The sequence below is a fragment of the Suncus etruscus genome, chromosome 15 (assembly GCF_024139225.1).
Source record: "Suncus etruscus isolate mSunEtr1 chromosome 15, mSunEtr1.pri.cur, whole genome shotgun sequence".
NCBI classification, from domain to species: Eukaryota; Metazoa; Chordata; class Mammalia; order Eulipotyphla; family Soricidae; genus Suncus; species Suncus etruscus.
Genome location: NC_064862.1, coordinates 41,153,618 through 41,171,574, shown reverse-complemented (window position 1 = coordinate 41,171,574; position 17,957 = coordinate 41,153,618). Strand labels below are relative to the sequence as shown.

The following is a 17,957-nucleotide window of genomic DNA, read 5'->3' as shown; positions in this document are numbered from 1 at the left end:
TAGAGCTCTGTCTACTCTGTTAAGTCCTGGGCTCTGCCCCCTAACAGCATCAAAGCACAAACTCTCTCCAAAACAATGTTCCCAGCCTTCATCCACCACTAGAAACCATTTTTTCTAGTCTAAACACTCAAGGACTTGGGGCTGGAGATATAGTACAGCAGGTCCAGGTTTAATCCCAGAATCTCACATGGGGCTGGAGTGATCATAGGGCTTTTTTTTTTTTTTTTTTTTTTTTTTTTTTTTTGCCTTGCACGTAGCTGACTGAGATTTTGTTCCTGTCATCTCATATGCTCCCCTGAACCTGTCAGCAGTGATTTCTTTATGCAGGATTCAGAAAGGTTTGCCTGGGGCTAGCAAATATCGCAATACATTATACCCCCACAGGTTAAAATTGTCCATTTAAGACACAGAAAATTAAATTTACCATTAAATACTCACGACATGACCTATTTTTTTAAATTTTATTTTATTGAAACCATTGTGATCTACAAAGTCCTTCATAGTTAGATTTCAGATATACAGTGAGTCAGGGCCACTCACACCACCAGCGTCAACCTCCCTCCACCAATGTTCCCAGAGTGCATCCTATACCACCATCCTTTGCCGCCTGGCCTGCCAGTATAACAGGCCCATTTAAGTTTAGATTGTTAAAGTTTAGATCTCTTAATTATATTGCCATTGACTTTGGCTTGGCGATTTAATTCTGTCCTTATTTTTTCTCCACCAATGCATTTGAGACCACTTTGCCTCTGCCCCCAGCCTTTCTTTTTTCCTCCTTAGCTTTATAGAAAAATGCAGAAATACGGGGCCAGAGACATACCATGGAAGTAGTGCATTTGCCTTGCATTCAGAAGGATGGTGGTTTGAATCCTGGCATCCCATATGGTCCCCTGAGCCTGCCAGGAGTTATTTCTGAGCATAAAGCCAGGAGTTACCCCTGAACACTGCTGGGTGTGACCCCCCCAAAAAAAAAGAAAAATGCAGAAATATGAGGTAAAATAAAGTAATCCGTGTCCCAAGGTTCTGTGAAAAAGGTGGGACCTCCTATTTAAAAGATAAGAAATAAAAAAAAGTGTGTGTGTGTGTGGCAGTTTGTTTGTTGTGTATTGGTGCAGCAAAAATGGGGGAAAATAGAAAGAAAAACCTTTGGCCTAAAAATAGGAGACCTTACCCATGAAGCAGCCTGCCATAAGACTATTTGCAGATTTTGGGCACACTAAATGGTCTAACTCTAAAGTCTTTCCTTGTGATCCCAGTAAAAGTTCTTCTCAATCACAGTTGTCACAGTAAGATTTCTATAATTAGAAATCCTGGTTTTTACACAGATCCTATGTCAAAGCATGGTGTCACGGAGTGTCTTCTGGTTTCATCTCACCTTTAGGTGGCAATACAGGGAACCCTGCCCTGAAAGCAAGTTGTTGCTATTTCCAAGTCATCGGGATGTCATATGAATGCATTCTGGAGCAATTTTGTGCCAGGGTGATGTTACCTATTTTTAAAAGTGAAAAAGACATACAGGAACTGCATTTAAAACCCAGCAACATTGGGGCTGGAGTGATGGCACAGCGGTAGGGCATTTGCCTTGCATGTGACCAACCCAAGATGAACCCAGGTTAGATTTCCAGCACCTCATATGGTCCCCCTAGTCTTCCAGGATCAATTTCTGAGAGCAGAACTATGAGTAATCCCTGACTGCCACTGAGTGTGGCCCAAAAAACCAAAACCAAAACAAAATAAAGCAAACTAAACAACCCCCGCCCCCAGCAACAAGTTGGTCTCATTGTTCTCACCTCCAAATCTCTTTCTCCTTTATTCCTACCTCAGTGTCTCTAGAAAACACACCTGCCCTTCACGCTCCTTGACCCCACTGATTGGCTAAGGCAAATTTTTCATTCTCTGAGTAGCCCAACTCCCCTCTCAATCAGACCTACTAAGTCAATTTCAGAGGAAGTCAATACCTTTATATACCTTAGGGTAGAACGTTGTACATTTAAAAGAGGAAAATGAGTGCCATTCTATGCTCTTGGTTCTAGAATGGGTCCTAAGAGAAGACTGGAGTCACCCTCAGTGATAGGGAGCAGTGCCAGGTCTGAACCAAGGGTATTGAACTATTTGCTTAATGCCTTTCAAGGCAGGAATTCCACCTCTGAGCCACATCATAGCTCCTACTTCTTACCCTGGTGTTTTTGTTCCTAAAGTGGGATTGGATAGCATAACGTTGACCTTTTGCTGTATTTTTAAACTTAATTTACTTATTTAAGACCATCTATCACATAGTTGATATAACTAATCATAATACATTTGTTTTCAGGTTAGTGGGAGCTAAATTATTAAAATGGAAAATAGAGAAAAAAGAAAGAAGAAAAAAAGAGCACAATAAAAAACAAATTTGACACATTGGTTCTAAATTGGTGTGTTGACAGTATTAAACAAAAAAGGGGTTGTCACAATTGTATTCAAGTAGTCCAGAAATTCCAAATTATTGCTGATACTGCTACTTTTATGGGGTGTGTTTTCTGCTAACAAAGCTTCCAGAATTACAAGAAGATGGGGGAACTGCGAGAAGAGACAACTGATATCTCCCATTTTTCCCCACCCCAAAACCCACCCCTCCCCTGGCTGTCTCTAGGGCAGACAATTACTTCTCTTTCTCTCTCAGCCCTCACCCCCCCCTCTTCCTCTTGACACTGTGGTTTGCACTATTGTTAATGGACAGGTGCTTCACATGTCACTTTATCACCTTTCAGCACCAAGTTCTTGTCCGGAATGATGAGTTCCATCTATCATTGTCCTGGTAGACCCTTTCTCTACTGTAACTGCACTCATTGCTCTTTGTGGTGAGCATCCTATCCTGGGCTGGACCTCCTGACCCTTATCTTTATTGTTTATGGATATTGTTACTATACTATCTCTTGTTTTTCTAATATCCCATCTTTATTTAGATCATATCCATGAACATAAAAATTTATCGCTTAGGGCTAGGGACACAACTTCATTATACAGCACTGGCCATAAATGTGTGAGGTCCTGGGTTCAATTCCCAGAACTTCTAAAATAAAAAGACAGGGGCAGGAATGATAGTACAGCAGGGGGCATTGCATACAGTCAACCTTGGTTCATTCCACAGCATTCCATATAGTTCCCTGAACCTGCCAGGAGCAATTCTAGAGCACAAAGCCAGGACTAACTGCTGAGCACCTCTTGGTGTGACCCCAAAACAGCCACCACAAAAGAACTATCAAAAAGAAAAAGACAACTTAATTATTATTTATTTCTAAAATGTCAGAAAAGTTATTTTGTTCTTGATACTTGAAACTAAGATCCAAGGATTTGGGGGAGATCTCCCCAGTGGTGCTTTGGACAGAGTTTACTGCGAATGATACAATGCCAGAAATTACAGCTGGCTTCTGGTGATATAGGACATCTCAGTGCATGGTGTTGGGACCTTAAGGACCACAACCAGCAGGATTCAGGGCCTATGAAGTGCTGTAGATTAAACTCTCAGCCTCTTGTTCGCAAGGAGCAATATTCAAGGAGCAGAATTCTGAAGTAACTTTGTGCCCCCAATTCCAAAGATATGAAAGTATTTTAAAGCTCTGTGACAAAATGATAATCCGAGAATAATTTCTTAATAGCCTGTAAAATTTCTGGTAAAATCAGTTTAATTCACTCTGGAAATGTGCCAAACTACCAAAAAACAATCTTTTGAAAGATTCTGTCTTCCATTGTTTTCTAAGCTCAGATTATTAATATTGTTCATGAGAGAAAAAAAACAATCTCAGCACTTGAGCAAGAAAACTGTATCCTACTCACAAATAATCTTTTAGTAATTTTGGCCTCAAAATTTATTGTACTACTTAATTTCCCTCAAATAGCTGAATTGCAACTCAGTGTCCCCAGAATGGCAGGCATATTTTCTGAACAGCGGTTATTTTCTGTTTAGGACATATGATACAGGCTAAAAATAATTCCCAAGTGAATGTGCATTTCCATGAATTTATTTTGTATTAGAAAATATAGTTTTTTTTGATGTAAGTTGGACATAAAAATGGGAAAATAATGAATGACTGTTGTGTGTGTTACTTTTTGTAATACACCAAAATATTAGTTTGTATTAAACTTAAAACATCTTTTGTGGGCCGGAGAGAGAGCATGGAGGTAAGGCATTTGCCTTTCATGCAGAAGGTCATTGGTTCGAATACTGGCATCTCATATGGTCCCCTGAGTCTGCCAGGAGCAATTTCTGAGTGTGGAGCCAGGAGTAACCTCTGAGTGCTGCCAAGTGTGACCTAACCCCCGCAAAAAAAACAAAACAAAACAAAACAAAAAAAAGCAACCCCCCAGAATATCTTTTGCTTCTAGGGATGGAGGCATAATACAGTGGGCAGGGTGTTGCTTTATATAAGGCCCACCTAGGTTTAACTGTGCTATTCCCATATGGTCTCCTAAGCACTGTCAGTGCAGAATCAAGAGTAACCCCTGAACGTCATTAGATGTGGCAACCACCCCTGAAAAAACCTCACCTCTTTTGTTTCTCTTTGATGTCAGTTTTGAGTAATTCTAAATGGCTATTCTATGCTTTGTTTAATTTCCATCTATTCATCCACCCAATGGCTGATTCTTTTAAAATTCATCTTCTTGGGTAAGAGGTTTTTCTTTGGAGTGTTCCGGCGTTAGTGTATCTAGAATGTTATTCTGAGGAATATATTGACAAATAATATAGCTATACAGTAATTGGGACGAAATGGAAACAAATGCAAATCTTTGCCCCAATCTGGAATAATTGGGAACAATTACGGGGTAGTCACTGAAAGGTAACAACCATAGGGGAAACTCAGAACTCCAGTAGTTCGTATCTCAGCATGACAAGCAACGTACTTTGTTTATTGTTTGTTTGTTTTTGGGTTATTCCTGGCTCTGCACTCAGAAGTTGCTCCTGGCAGGTTCGAGGGTCTATATGGGATGCTGGGATTCGAAGCATGGTCCTGTGTTGCCTGAGTGCAAGGCAAATGCCTTATCGCTCTGGCCCACAATATACTTTCTATAGTCCCTATTCGTTTTATAAACATAAACTTTGTACCTCTCCTTTCATTTTCTTGTTTTCTTTTTTTTTTTTTCTCCCATCCTATTTCTCCTCTACTTCCTCTTGGGGTTAAGCTTTTTATTAAAGACCAGTACTCAGTTTCTATGAATCTTGGACATAAATTACTCCCCAAGTGAATAGTGGTGAGATAGAAGAGTCAGAAGACAGATTTGACCAGTCAAATGCCCTCTTTCTTGGGACTACCTGGGTTCTTCAGACATTGGGTTCTTATTTTTTCTCCATTGGCTAAACCTCTTCATGATGTGGCCTGGGCCTCCCCAGAGAGACCCCCATTGCCTCGCTTATTGAGATTAGATAGGGTTTCATAAAGTTGAGGGATGCCATTTTGGAAGCTCTGTCCCTGGTCCTTCCTAATACAAGTTGTCTTTCCTTTTGTTCACTGATGAAAAGAAAGGTTGCACTGGGAGTTCTAAATCAACAGGCAGGACCTACTACTTATTGACCTGTAGCTTATCTCTCTAAGCAACGGATCCCATGGTCCATGGGTGGCAGCCCTGCTTGAGGCCCTTGCATTCTCAGCCCTCCTTTCAAGAGAGGCCCTCAAGCTCACATTGGGCCACCCACTGAAAGTCTCACCCCAACCTGCTCCATTACTTTTATCCCACCAAGTAGTCTCCTCATTAACCCCATCTAGGCTGCAAGACTTCACCTTATGTTATCTAGAATTCACCGATTATTCTAGCCCCAGAAAGAGCTTAAATCCTGCCATCTTACACCTGGATCCAGGGGTTCTTTGTGACACTCCTGCTCGGAGGAACTAGATTACAAGGCCTCTTCTCCCTCTGGACTAGCTGATCTCCCTCTGGTGAATGCTGACCTTACCCTGTATGTTGATGGAAGCTCTTGTCTAGGTCACCAGAGCCATCACCAGGTATCCTATGTTACTGTTAGTCTAGATGCTGTCACTGAGGCCAACTGCCTGCTCCAGGGACTACTCAAAAGGCTGAACTGGTGGCCTGACAAGAACATTACAATTAAGCAAAGGCAAATGGATCAATATCTATACTAACTTTAAGTATACTTACCTCATAGTCCATAGTCATGCTTCGATCTGCAGGGAATATGGATTTCTAACCATAAAGGACTACCCCATTGTTAATGCCCAACTCATTTATGGTCCATTGGAAGCCTGCTCAGCTTCCATAATTCACTGCCAAAGTCCCCAGAGTTCCCTGGTGATATTTATGCTCTGGTCTGCAGTCTGACCAGCACCCTGGAAACACTGGCCTCCATTTTGTTTCTAACCATGCCTGAGTTCATCTCCACATATTCTACCAAGCAATAGGCTTCACTATTGTCACAAGGGGAAACCCCATCCCAAGGGGTGGAATTTATGGTCAATAAATTGGCCCTGCCTGAAGAACAGGCAGCAGTCACCCTAAACTAAATATACAACACAGAGGCCACAAACCCTTTTTCTGCTTTTTTGCAGCCCCTCTTCTTTCATGAATCCCTCTCTGCAATAAGCCATAGTGTGTTCAAATTGTTGCATCTGTCTCTGTAGCCTCCCTCATGGAGGCCTATGACATCCTCTGGCCTTTCCTGCCAACAAAATGAGGGGCCACTTGCCAGGGCAGGATTGGCAGATGACTTGGTTTTCCTTTACCAAGAGTCCTAAAGGGTCTCTGAGACACCTAAAGTGGTGTCACAAATGAATTTCAGATGTTCATTTGGCTGGACTCCTCGAGGAATCTTAAGGACCCATAGCTCAGGAGTACCCATATAAACCTGGTTCACACCTTGATGGACTGAAGTTTGAGGTGGAAATCTCCATTAGGCTAAAATGATATCCAAGGAGCCACAAATACAAACCCAGTCAGATTCTGTAGCAAAAAACTGTGTACAATTCATTTATATAAGCACACAAACACACAAGCACATTGGGAAGAATTCTGAGTCACCCTTGAGACAAGGGTGTTCTAGACAGTTACGGGCTGGACAGTCTACTTATGTCCAGAGTTAACCCAGGCCCAGCCAGGAAGCAAGTCCTTAGCCTAAGACCCAGAGCCCAAGACCACGGATTGTCCAGAAACTGGAGCCCCAACCTGGGTCTTGACACCAGATGAAAGGTGGCGAATAGAAGAGTCCAAGGCAGAGGCAGATTTGACCAACTTGAGTTTGTATTGGGGAGCACTCCAGGGTGAGGTCTGACAGTCTGTCTCTACAGAGGCTGCCAGAGTTGTACCCCCCCCCCCCACAGCTTGCAGTAGGATCATATAGCCTGCATCTGGTGGGAAAGATTATAGGTGTGGGAAGAGATATGAGCTGACATGCCCTTCATTAAGTTGTTAATTTTTCATTGATCCTGCAAACAGGTCGGTTGGGGTGTCGCTGTGGTCAGTTCTTATGACTTATGACATGGGCCAACATCCTGTTATTCTGCAGTCAGTTCTAATGACCTATGCCTGGGCAAAATATCTTGTTTTTCTTTCCCAGCTCCAACTTATCTGGTGTCTTCAATCATGATAAGCCCTTGGAAGTGAGGACTGACTGATTTTTAACCACAGCAAGTTATATACCATGTGTATAACTTTAAAGATAGGGAAAAATTCCCTATCTTTCTTTACCCTATCCCATAAAGCATTGGGTTTGCACATGATAGACATTTAATGACTGTGGCAGAAAGGGAGACTCAATCTAAAGAGGTGCAGGTGATATATTTCAATAGATCATTCTGTATCTGCCCTCCTTTTTACTTCACTCAGCATGATACTCTCCATCAACATGGCAGCAAATTTCCTCCTTTTTTTTATAGCCAAGTAGTTTTCTTGTTTTATTTTTCCCACAGTTAAAGTTGTTCATGATTGAGTTACAGTCATATCAAGTACAACAACCTTCAGCAGTGCACATTTTCCACCACCAATGTCCCTAGTTTCCCTCTTACCCTCCCTGATGTCCTCTTTAGAGTCTTCCTGTCTCTGAGCATACATTTTCTTCTCTCCCTTCCTTAAAATTTTTTTAAAGGTATTTTAATTTGCAGTCCATTTCCCGCCACCAATGTCCCTAGTTTCGCTCCCACCCACCCTCTTTACCACATCCACCTCTGAAGCAGGAATTTTACTTCTCTCTCTTGCTTTCTCTTTTCTTTTTTGATACTGTGGTTTGCACTATTGTTAATTAAAGGGGTACATGTATATCACTATATCCTCTTTCGGCACCCAGTTCTTGTTCAGTGATCAGTTCCAACTATTACTGTCACTATAGATTATTCAGTACCCTAACTGCATTCACTACTCTTTGTTGCAAGATTTTTTTGTGTGTGGTTTTTGGGTCACACCCGGCAGTGCTCAGGGGTTACTCCTGACTCCATGCTCAGAAATTGCTCCTGGCAGGCACGGGGGACCATATGGGATGCCGGGATTCGAACCGATGACCTTCTGCATGAAAGACAAATGCCTTACCTCCATGCTATCTCTCCGGCCCTTGTTGCAAGATTCTTACCATGGACTGCTGCTCATGATCCTCATTTCTATCATCTGAGTATTATTATCATATTATCTTATTTTTCTTATGCCACAAAAAGGAGATTATTCTATGTCTATTACTCTTCCTCTGACTCATTTCACTCAGTATAAAAATCTCCATATCCATCCATGTACAAGAAAATTTCATGACAGGCACATGAAAAATGCTCCATATCACTAATCATCGGGGAGAGGCAAATCAAAACAACAAGGTACCATCTCCTAGAGAGATTACAGGAGATAGAGTCCTTACCTTGTCTGTGGAAGAGCACCACAAGTAGTTATCCCTGAGCAGAGTCAGATGTAAGCTCTGAGTGTGCCTGCCAGCTCCTCAAACTTCTTTTTCCCACCCCACCCCAAGAAATCACAAACCTAAACACCTTTCCTTCTTCTGTAAGGCCTTAAAGGTCTATAGATGGAAATCCACTGGCTTTTAAACTTTATTTTGAAAAGGTACAGATATTTAATCACGGTGTTTAAATAAAGATAATTAAAAAAATGGTACAGATCTAAGGATCATGCTAGGTGTAAGCTTCAAACCCTCTGCTCCTCAGGGATTTGTGTAGTCTCTTCCTTTTGGTTCATTATTATGGTTAATTTCAGTCCAGATGCTATTTATGGTAATATTTTGACTAATATTCTTCTACTTGCTTCCATGTGTTTTTATTTTTCATCTTTCAATTTGATGTGTAGAGGCTTCTCAGCTAGTTAGTAAATTTCTTTCAGAGGAAATGACTCTATATATAGTTGTAGATTCTTTTGGCATGTTCAGTGGAGGTGAGGTTAGGCTCCTCCTGTCACTATCTTGAACTGAAACTCCTTGCAGGTATTCTTTGATTTAAAAAAAATAGCAACTCATATAAAATAGTGAGAAACAGAACCATGAAGGGATGGAAAAAATTCCCTATCCTTCTTTACCCTATCCCATAAAGCATTGGGTTTGCACACTATAGACATTTAATGACTGTGGCAGAAAGGGAGACTCAATCTAAGAGGTGCAGGTGATACTTTTTGGTTGGCAGATTTACTAGTCCTGGGTTCTTTTGGGACAATGAACTTAGAACCTTTAAAATGTTAATTTACTGCTTGTTGAATTTACCATTTTGCATACCCATAATGGGATGTCATTTCCCTCATTAGACCTTTGTAATGTTCTGCCTAGAACACATCTGCTTCCATCTTCATCTGACAAATTTCTCTTCAGTCTTTAGGTTTCAACAATACCTTGCTATCTGTTTCTCCCTCAGATCCCCCTGATCTGAATAAAAAATTTCCTGGGGCTGGAGCAGTGGTGCAAGTGGTAGGGCATCTGCCTTGCACGCTCTAACCTCGGATGGACCGTGGTTCAATTCCTCGGCGTCCCATATGGTCCCCCAAGCCAGGAACAATTTCTGAGCGCATAGCCAGAAGTAACCCCTGAGTGTCACTGTGTGTGGCCCCCCCAAAAAATTTCCTGTTGTAGTCTCAGTAGATCCTGTATTCTGACTTCATAACACTTCCATTCTGTGCCATTTCCACATTTCAAGCTATACAATGATGTACGACATGGAGAATATGTTTTTTCACAAGTGTTCAGCCCACAGGGGTGTAAGAATAAGTGAATCCTCAATATTTTGTGTAGTGTCTTATACAGAGTAGTAGGAGTTAAATAAAGATTTGCTGAGGGTGGGGGAGTTAGTGTTATTTAAATGAAATTAGTATTAAATGAAAGGTTAATTAATTAGTACTAAATTACTAATTAGTGTTAAATAAAATGGGCTTGTGATGTAAAATTCATTTAAAATTGCAAAGGTTAAAATATAACTCACAAGGGCCCGGAGAGATAGCACAGTGGCATTTGCCTTGTGAGCAGCCGATCCAGGACCAAAGGTGGTTGGTTCGAATCCCGGTGTCCCATATGGTCCCCCCGTGCCTGCCAGGAGCTATTTCTGAGCAGACAGCCAGGAGTAACCCCTGAGCACCGCCGGGTGTGACCCAAAAACCAAAATATATATATATATATATATATATATATATATATATATATATATATATATATATAACTCACAAAAGCCTTAATCGAGTTCCTTTTCTAGATACAGAAGTTATTGGGGGAGCTAAAGAGAGTTATGCAGACTACTTAGATTCATTATAAGGGCTGGAGTGACAGTACAATGAGTAGGGTGCTTAACTTGCATGCAGCTGACCTGAGTTTGATCTCCAGCATTCCATAAGATGCCCTGGCTGCCAGGGGTGATTCTTTAGTGTAAAGCCAGAACATACACCTGAGCACATCTGGCATAACCCCCCTCTCTCTTACACACACACACACACACACACACACACCCCACCATTTTGAAAACCCATCATAGATAGACATGTGAAGTCCTGGAGATGTGGATTAGAAAGTCATTGTTGGGGGCTGGAGAGATAGCATGGAGGCAGGGCATTTGCCTTACATGCAGAAGGACAATAGTTCAAATGCTGGTATCCCATGTGGTCCCCCGAGCCTGCCAAGAGCGATTTTTGAACGTAGAGCCAGGAGTAACCTCTGAGTGCTGCTGGTGTGACCCAAACCGCCCCCCCCAAATAAAAATAAATAAAAGAAAGTCATTGTCTGGAATTGGAGCAACAGTACAGGGCAAAGTGACTGCCTTGTGTACAGTTGATCAGAGTTTGTTTCCTGGTATGAAATTCTATCTCCTGAACATTGCCAGAGTGATCCCTGAGCACAGAACCAGGGATATGCCCTGAGCACATTTGGGCCCTGAGTGTGCTCCCTCCCCCCAAAAAAAAGAAAAGAAAAGAAAAGAAAGCCACTGTCTACAAACCAAAGGCATGAAGACCTTTAAGACCCAGAATCTATTGAGATGGCCTGATGCTCTCTGAGATGCACAAGTGTCAGGTCTAAAGCATGACTGGGGCCCTTCAGAGAAGAGGCTCCATGCAGGAGCAAAGGCAGTGCAAAGACTATTAAAGACTATTAATTACTAGTCCAAGATCTCTCCTTTGACAATACCCTAGCAATAGACTTTTGAGGGAAGTGTGGGAAAATCTTGTAAGAGTATGTTAACAGAGGCAAGTGGGGGCACATTCTCCATTCTGGTGATTTGCTTGGGATGTGCACTCAGTCCTCTTACCTGGAGTTGCTTATGTTCTATTTTAGATGCTTTTCTTCCTCTTTCTCTCCCTTCAAGTTTCTTAAATAAACTTATATTACTTACTTCACTATTTGTCACATCCAAAAACTCTTCTTTGAGGCTAGGAAAAAGTTTAGAACTGAGGTTTCCATACCTGCAAAGAACAAACTCTCAGTCCAACTTGAGTAGCTGTGAGGCTTCATTTCCCCCACCAAGAAATTGGATTTTGGGAACAAGATCTTGCACTGTAGAGATCAAGTGGAACGTGGACAGCCAGAGATTTGACTCTTGGAACTGGTGAGATGCAGTGCCCATGCAGTACACACAGGTCCTGATGGCAGACTATACCAGAACCCTCCAGCTACTGTTCTTGGGGAAACAAGGTGGGTTAAGCAAGAAGGCAGGAGCACTCCCTCTTTGGAAACTAATCCCCACCCTATAAAAGTCACCTACAATAAAATTTAGGCGGTATGAAGAATAGGTCTTTAAGCTTATTTTTATAAAATTTATTCCCAATTTGAAGTGGCAGTGTATACAAAGATAACAGTTTATAATAATTTACAGAAGTGTTTGCTACATGCACATTATGAACTATTCCAAACATATACATATTAAGTGTCATGCTGAATAAATAATTCCAATTAATTTTTACATAAAAATATAATATTGCACTCTTAACAAGACCAGTTATTTTGCATATTTTCTCTTTAGATGATAAAATTCGGCCTTAAAAAAAAAGACTGAGTAGCAGCCCTATGGTAATAGGAGCTAATTTAAAGTTCTCAGTAGAAAAATGAAAGCTAGACAATAGCTGTTTTTTTTTTTAAACAAAGCAAATACTTCAATGTGAATAGAAATAATCTCATCTCTGCACCTTGGGCCTCAGAATGAACACCTGGTTTGTGGAAACCATGATCCTGATGCAGCCTAATGCTGGAATTTGTGTATGCGATTTAAGGTTATAAGCATATATGGCCCTTGCTTTCTCGTTATCTATTTTGATAGCAGAGACTCTGGAATTGCTTTAGTTATTAAGCAGAATGTTTTAGAAAGTCTGGAAGATATAAAAGTAGTTGTGTAAACACCATATGAACCGAGTCTTCATAACAAATGTGCAAGTTATTCATAGGCAAGAATACATACTTTAATCCCATGGTAACATAATTCAGCTTAGTTTACAGTGTTTTCAAAGCTAATAAAGCAGCACCCAAGTAAAAATATAGCCATGAATCATGGTAGAGATGATAATGCCATGATTTTCAGAAATTCTGTCCTTATGGCATGGAAGTTTGCTATGGCATACACTTGGATTTTCCTGTTATTCTAGAATTCCAGGTGATATAACTTAGCTGAAAGGAGTTGGAAACTGTCACTACTAAAAAGTTATTCTGCCTCCTGGTTAAGACAAAGTAATCGATCTTATTTGTTGGTTTATAATTTTTGTTTTGGGCACATCTGGTGCTGCTCAGGGGACCATATGGGTGCTTGGTATTGAACCCAGGTTGGCCACATGTAAGGCAAGTGCCCTACCCATCGTATTAGCTCTAGCTTTTAATTCTTTTTAATACTTTTTTGAGGGGGGCCATGCCCAGCCATACTCAAGCTTACTCTGGGTTCTACACTCAGGAATCTCTCCTATTGTTGCTTTGGTAACCATGTGTGAAGCTGTAGATTGAAGCCATGTGTAAGGCAAGCGCTCCACCTGCTATACTATCCAGTCCCTGTAATTCTGTTCTGAGGATGAAAATTCTGTCTGTAAATAGGATCAAATGTCTTATCTAGATACTGTATTAGTCTAGAAAAAGTTTAGACAAATAGCTTTTGTTGTTGTTGTTGTTTTTTGGGTCACATCCAGCAGTGCTCAGGGGTTACTCCTGGCTCTGTGCTCAGAAATTTTCCCTGGTAGGCATGGGGGACCATATGGAATGCTGGGATTCAAACCACTGTCTGTCCTGGATCGGCTGTGTGCAAGGCAAATACCCTACTGCTGCGCCCCCAAGTTTAGACAAATACCTTTGCCAAATTCTCTGCTTACTAAAAATTATCTACAGAATATTGTTCAGTACTCAATATCTATAAATGACAGATTTTTCTTTCTTTCTTCTTTTTTTTTTATTTATCTTTTTTGTTTCTTGGACTACACCCAGAGGTGCTCTGGGGTTACTCCTGGCTCTGCACTAAAAAAATCACTCTTGTAGAACCAGAGATTGATCCAGGGTCAGGCATGTGCAAGGAAAATGACCTACTCACTCTGGCCCCATAAAGACAGATTTTTAAAAGAAGTAGTCATTGTATTTATATCTTAGTAACAACTAAGAACATTCAGTATTTATGCATTTTAAATCTAGTTCTATGTATTTTAAATAGTATCTTTATGATAAAAAATGTATCTAAAATCCAAGATACCTGTGATCTTGTTCATGGCTGTTAAACAATTCTGGTTCTACCTTGAGCTAAGAAGGCAGTTTGTTTTCATTATCCAGATAGTTCATTAAAATATTTGGTGTAGTTTAGAGGCACCTACTGAATAATTTACTTCTGAAAGAAAGCAATTACTAAGTCCTAAATTCTTTATTATTCCTTTTCATATTATTATTTTTTTTGGGGGAGGGAGAGTCTTGGCATAAAACTTTAAGAGTTTTATAAAGTATCTTTTATAAACAAATTAGCTAACCAATTAAAATTTTATTGACTCTTTGGAATAAAAAAGGAAGAGGGGGTGGAAACCTAATCTTTTGTTTAGCTTTTTTTTTCATGGGAAAAAACTTTATCAATGAAAATTTTAACATCTAAGACTTCAAGCTTGTTTGTTAGTGATTACTGAATCAAGCTTCCACATTATCACTAAATTGGAACAAAACTTGTCTATCCAAGTATTAGGACGCTGCAGAATTCTAGGTAGATGAATACATTTTGTATAGTTTGCTTTGTCAACTATTTCTCCAGGGTCAGCCTTCTAAAACTAGTGACATCAATAAATCTAGCTTGTAGTTCAAGTGCTTTGGAGAATGCGAAGTCCACCTATTCATCCAGCTGCATAGCTGCTTAGAAAGGAATAGAACATTGGTAGTTTCAAACGCTGCTGATCTTTCCGACACCAGGCAATTACAGTCCCGTCACTGTTGGCTGTGTACAAATGATGTCCATCACAGGAAAAAGTAAGGCTGTTAAATAAAGTACATTTTATTGATGGTGATATAGAAAGTAGTAAAGGAACCTTTACTGGATCAAAATCAAACAAAATACCTTCAATTCACTGATTTTAGTTGTAATCAAAATATAGTTAATCACACAGCAGACAAGTTTGTGATGTTCATTTTAACTAGGTGTTACAGAATAAAATCAAAATCAAAGCAATCAATACATTCTTTTTTATTGTAAGTTTGAATATTTTCTTTTCTTTTTTTTTTTTTTTTTTGGTTTTTGGTTTTTGGGCCACACCCGGCGGTGCTCAGGGGTTACTCCTGGCTGTCTGCTCAGAAATAGCTCCTGGCAGGCATGGGGGACCATATGGGACACCGGGATTCGAACCAAACACCTTTGGTCCTGGATCGGCTGCTTGCAAGGCAAACGCCGCTGTGCTATCTTTCCGGACCCGAATATTTTCTTTTTTCTACTTGTCTACATTACTTAAATATTTGGGAGTCAGAGCAGTAGAATAGCAGGTAAGGGCACTTATTTCGCATACAGATGAATGGGGTCAATCACTGGAATCCCATATGGCCCCTAAGCACTCCAAGAAGTAATTCCTGAGTGCAGAACCAGGTCTGACCCATGAGCATTATTGATGTGGTTCCGAAACAAAATAAAATATGGAATGGGAATCTTTTATAAACATTTTCTCTTTTATAGAAACAAATGATTATTTTTATGGAGATATTTTACTTTCCTGAAAAAGAAAAGTGTAATAAATAAATTCTAGCCAGTACTGAACCAAATGAGAAAAGAACCTGGCTTCCTTATATATCAAACTCATTTCTAAAACCTATTAACATAGAATGAGGACTTACTTTATCAAATATATATGGCATCTAGTTGTCTATATAGCTAGGTTTATGTGCTTTACTCTTTAGCAAAACCACAGCATCATATATATTATGAAGGGTAGGAAGAGAAAAGAGTTTACCTTACAATAGGCTTATTTGACTTAGGAAAGGTAATTTCACGCACAGGCTTTAGGTCCCATGTACTCCATAACCTAGAGGGGGAAAATGTAAGTGTGAAAATTAAAATTTTCTTCACTAAAATCCCTATTTTGTCTATTTGTTAAAAATAACCTGGAAGAAAATACAATGACACATCTGTAGTAGTTACTTGGAGAAAATTGGAGGAATTTGATGCTCTCAAGTGTGTGTCGTGTCTGGGAGATGGTACGGGTTGACGCATATAGAAGTTGTTTCCACTAGATTTTAGTCTACATATTAAATGTATAATAGTATTATTTCCAGAAAAATTTATACAGCTAAATTAAAAATATCAAAAAAATGCTGACTACGATCTGAACTGTTGTAAAGACAGTTCTGACAGACTTGCTATAGGGTTGTCACAAATCTTCAGTTTGTGAAGCTCATTTTTTACAAACTTACTGTAGATGTCTAAAAAAATTTTTATAGTGTTAATCTCTTATATTTTACAACAGTGTAAAAAGTTAAAGCTATATTAAACTATCACTACAATTTGGAAATAAAATGGGAATAACTAATAACCTATATCCAGAGGCTATTTTAAATCTGCAAATAATATATTAAAAACTAATCTTTGAAGCTGCTATGTCCTTAAGAACAAAAGCAATAAAGAGAATCCAGACTTCTTTTACCTTACAATTCCGTTTTCTAATCCTCCAGCAATGACATTGATGGATACTCCCTCAGGTTGGTTAGAGAAAGCAACAGAACAAATGATCTCTCTGCAGTGGACATGTCCAACTAGGTCCCCATTCACCGTCCAGAGTCTGAGATCGCTGCCTCCACCAGCTGAAAATACCAAAATTATTCTGCAGGTTACTGGAGTGTGGATGACTCGAAGTCCTCAACACTGGATCCTAGTGGGACACCTGAGGACTAAGTTTGTTTCCGTGATTCCTCCTTCCTTCCTTCCTTCCTTCCTTCCTTCCTTCCTTCCTTCCTTCCTTCCTTCCTTCCTTCCTTCCTTCCTTCCTTCCTTCCTTCCTTCCTCCCTCCCTCCCTCCCTCCCTCCCTCCCTCCCTCCCTCCCTCCCTCCTTCCCTCCCTCCCTCCTTCTTTTCTTTCTTTCTTTCTTTCTTTCTTTCTTTCTTTCTTTCTTTCTTTCTTTCTTTCTTTCTTTCTTTCTTTCTTTCTTTCTTTCTTTCTTTCTTTCTTTCTTTCTTTCTTTCTTTCTTTCTCTCTCTCTCTCTCTCTCTCTCTCTCTCTCTTTCTTTCTTTCTTTCTTTCTTTCTTTCTTTCTTTCTTTCTTTCTTTCTTTCTTTCTTCTCTCTCTCTCTCTTTCCTTTTCTTTTCTTTTCTTTTTTTCATTTTGGGGCTACACCTGGTGATGCTCAGGGGTTATTCTTGGCTATGTACTCAGAAATCGCTCCTGGCTTGGGGACCATATGGGGGATTGAACCACTGTCCATCTTAGGCTAGCGCAGGCAAGGCAGATGCCTTACGGCTTGTGTCACAGCTCCGGTCCCTTAGTGATATCTTTTATTATACAATTGCTACACACTTATTTACCAAACTATCTTTAAGTGGTCAAATATACTTAAGAAAGCTCACCACCTTTATATAAATAAGTAATTTTTACTTTTGAAAAAATATTTTCTGAAACTTAACAAGTGATGAAGTTTATAGGCAACTGATGACTAATAGCTGTATAAATAAAGTCACTACATTATAAATCATAGAGTTATGTGTATTTATTTATCTGGGAGCTATGAATAATAGAAATATTAATTTATGTGTAGAGCAATGAGGTAGATTTATCATGAATTTTTGGAAATTGTAATATTTCAACATATTAACTAACAAATCTAAATCTGGAAGTGACTAGAAAGCTCAACAATCTCCCAAAATAGAAGAAAAATTCTGTGAAACTATGAAAGAAGAGACTTATGGGACTAGATGTCACTCAGAGTGGTTCACATGCTTTCTAATGTGAGGCTCTAGGTTCTATCCTCGGCAGCCCCAAACTGAAGAATGAGTATCTAAGCATCACAGGTGTGGCCCCAACAACAACAAAATCATCAACAACATAAATATCACCACCACCAACAACAAATACCTATGTGATTTCTGAAGAAAAAAAGCTACAT

General features: G+C 39.8%; 1 protein-coding gene across 1 annotated transcript in view; it reads right to left on the bottom strand.

Moving 5' to 3' along the window:
- Nucleotides 1-14,466: 14,466 nt before the first annotated feature.
- The window catches only part of LYST (lysosomal trafficking regulator), a 193,829-nt gene continuing 190,338 nt past the window's right edge, over nt 14,467-17,957 (bottom strand). Inside the window, exons 50-52 of the mRNA XM_049789035.1 lie at nt 16,504-16,660; nt 15,814-15,885; nt 14,467-14,851 (exon numbers count right to left, since the gene is read on the bottom strand). Coding sequence (XP_049644992.1) covers nt 14,713-14,851; nt 15,814-15,885; nt 16,504-16,660 — 368 coding nt within the window. The 3' untranslated portion in view covers nt 14,467-14,712. The remainder of the gene's footprint in view (nt 14,852-15,813; nt 15,886-16,503; nt 16,661-17,957) is intronic.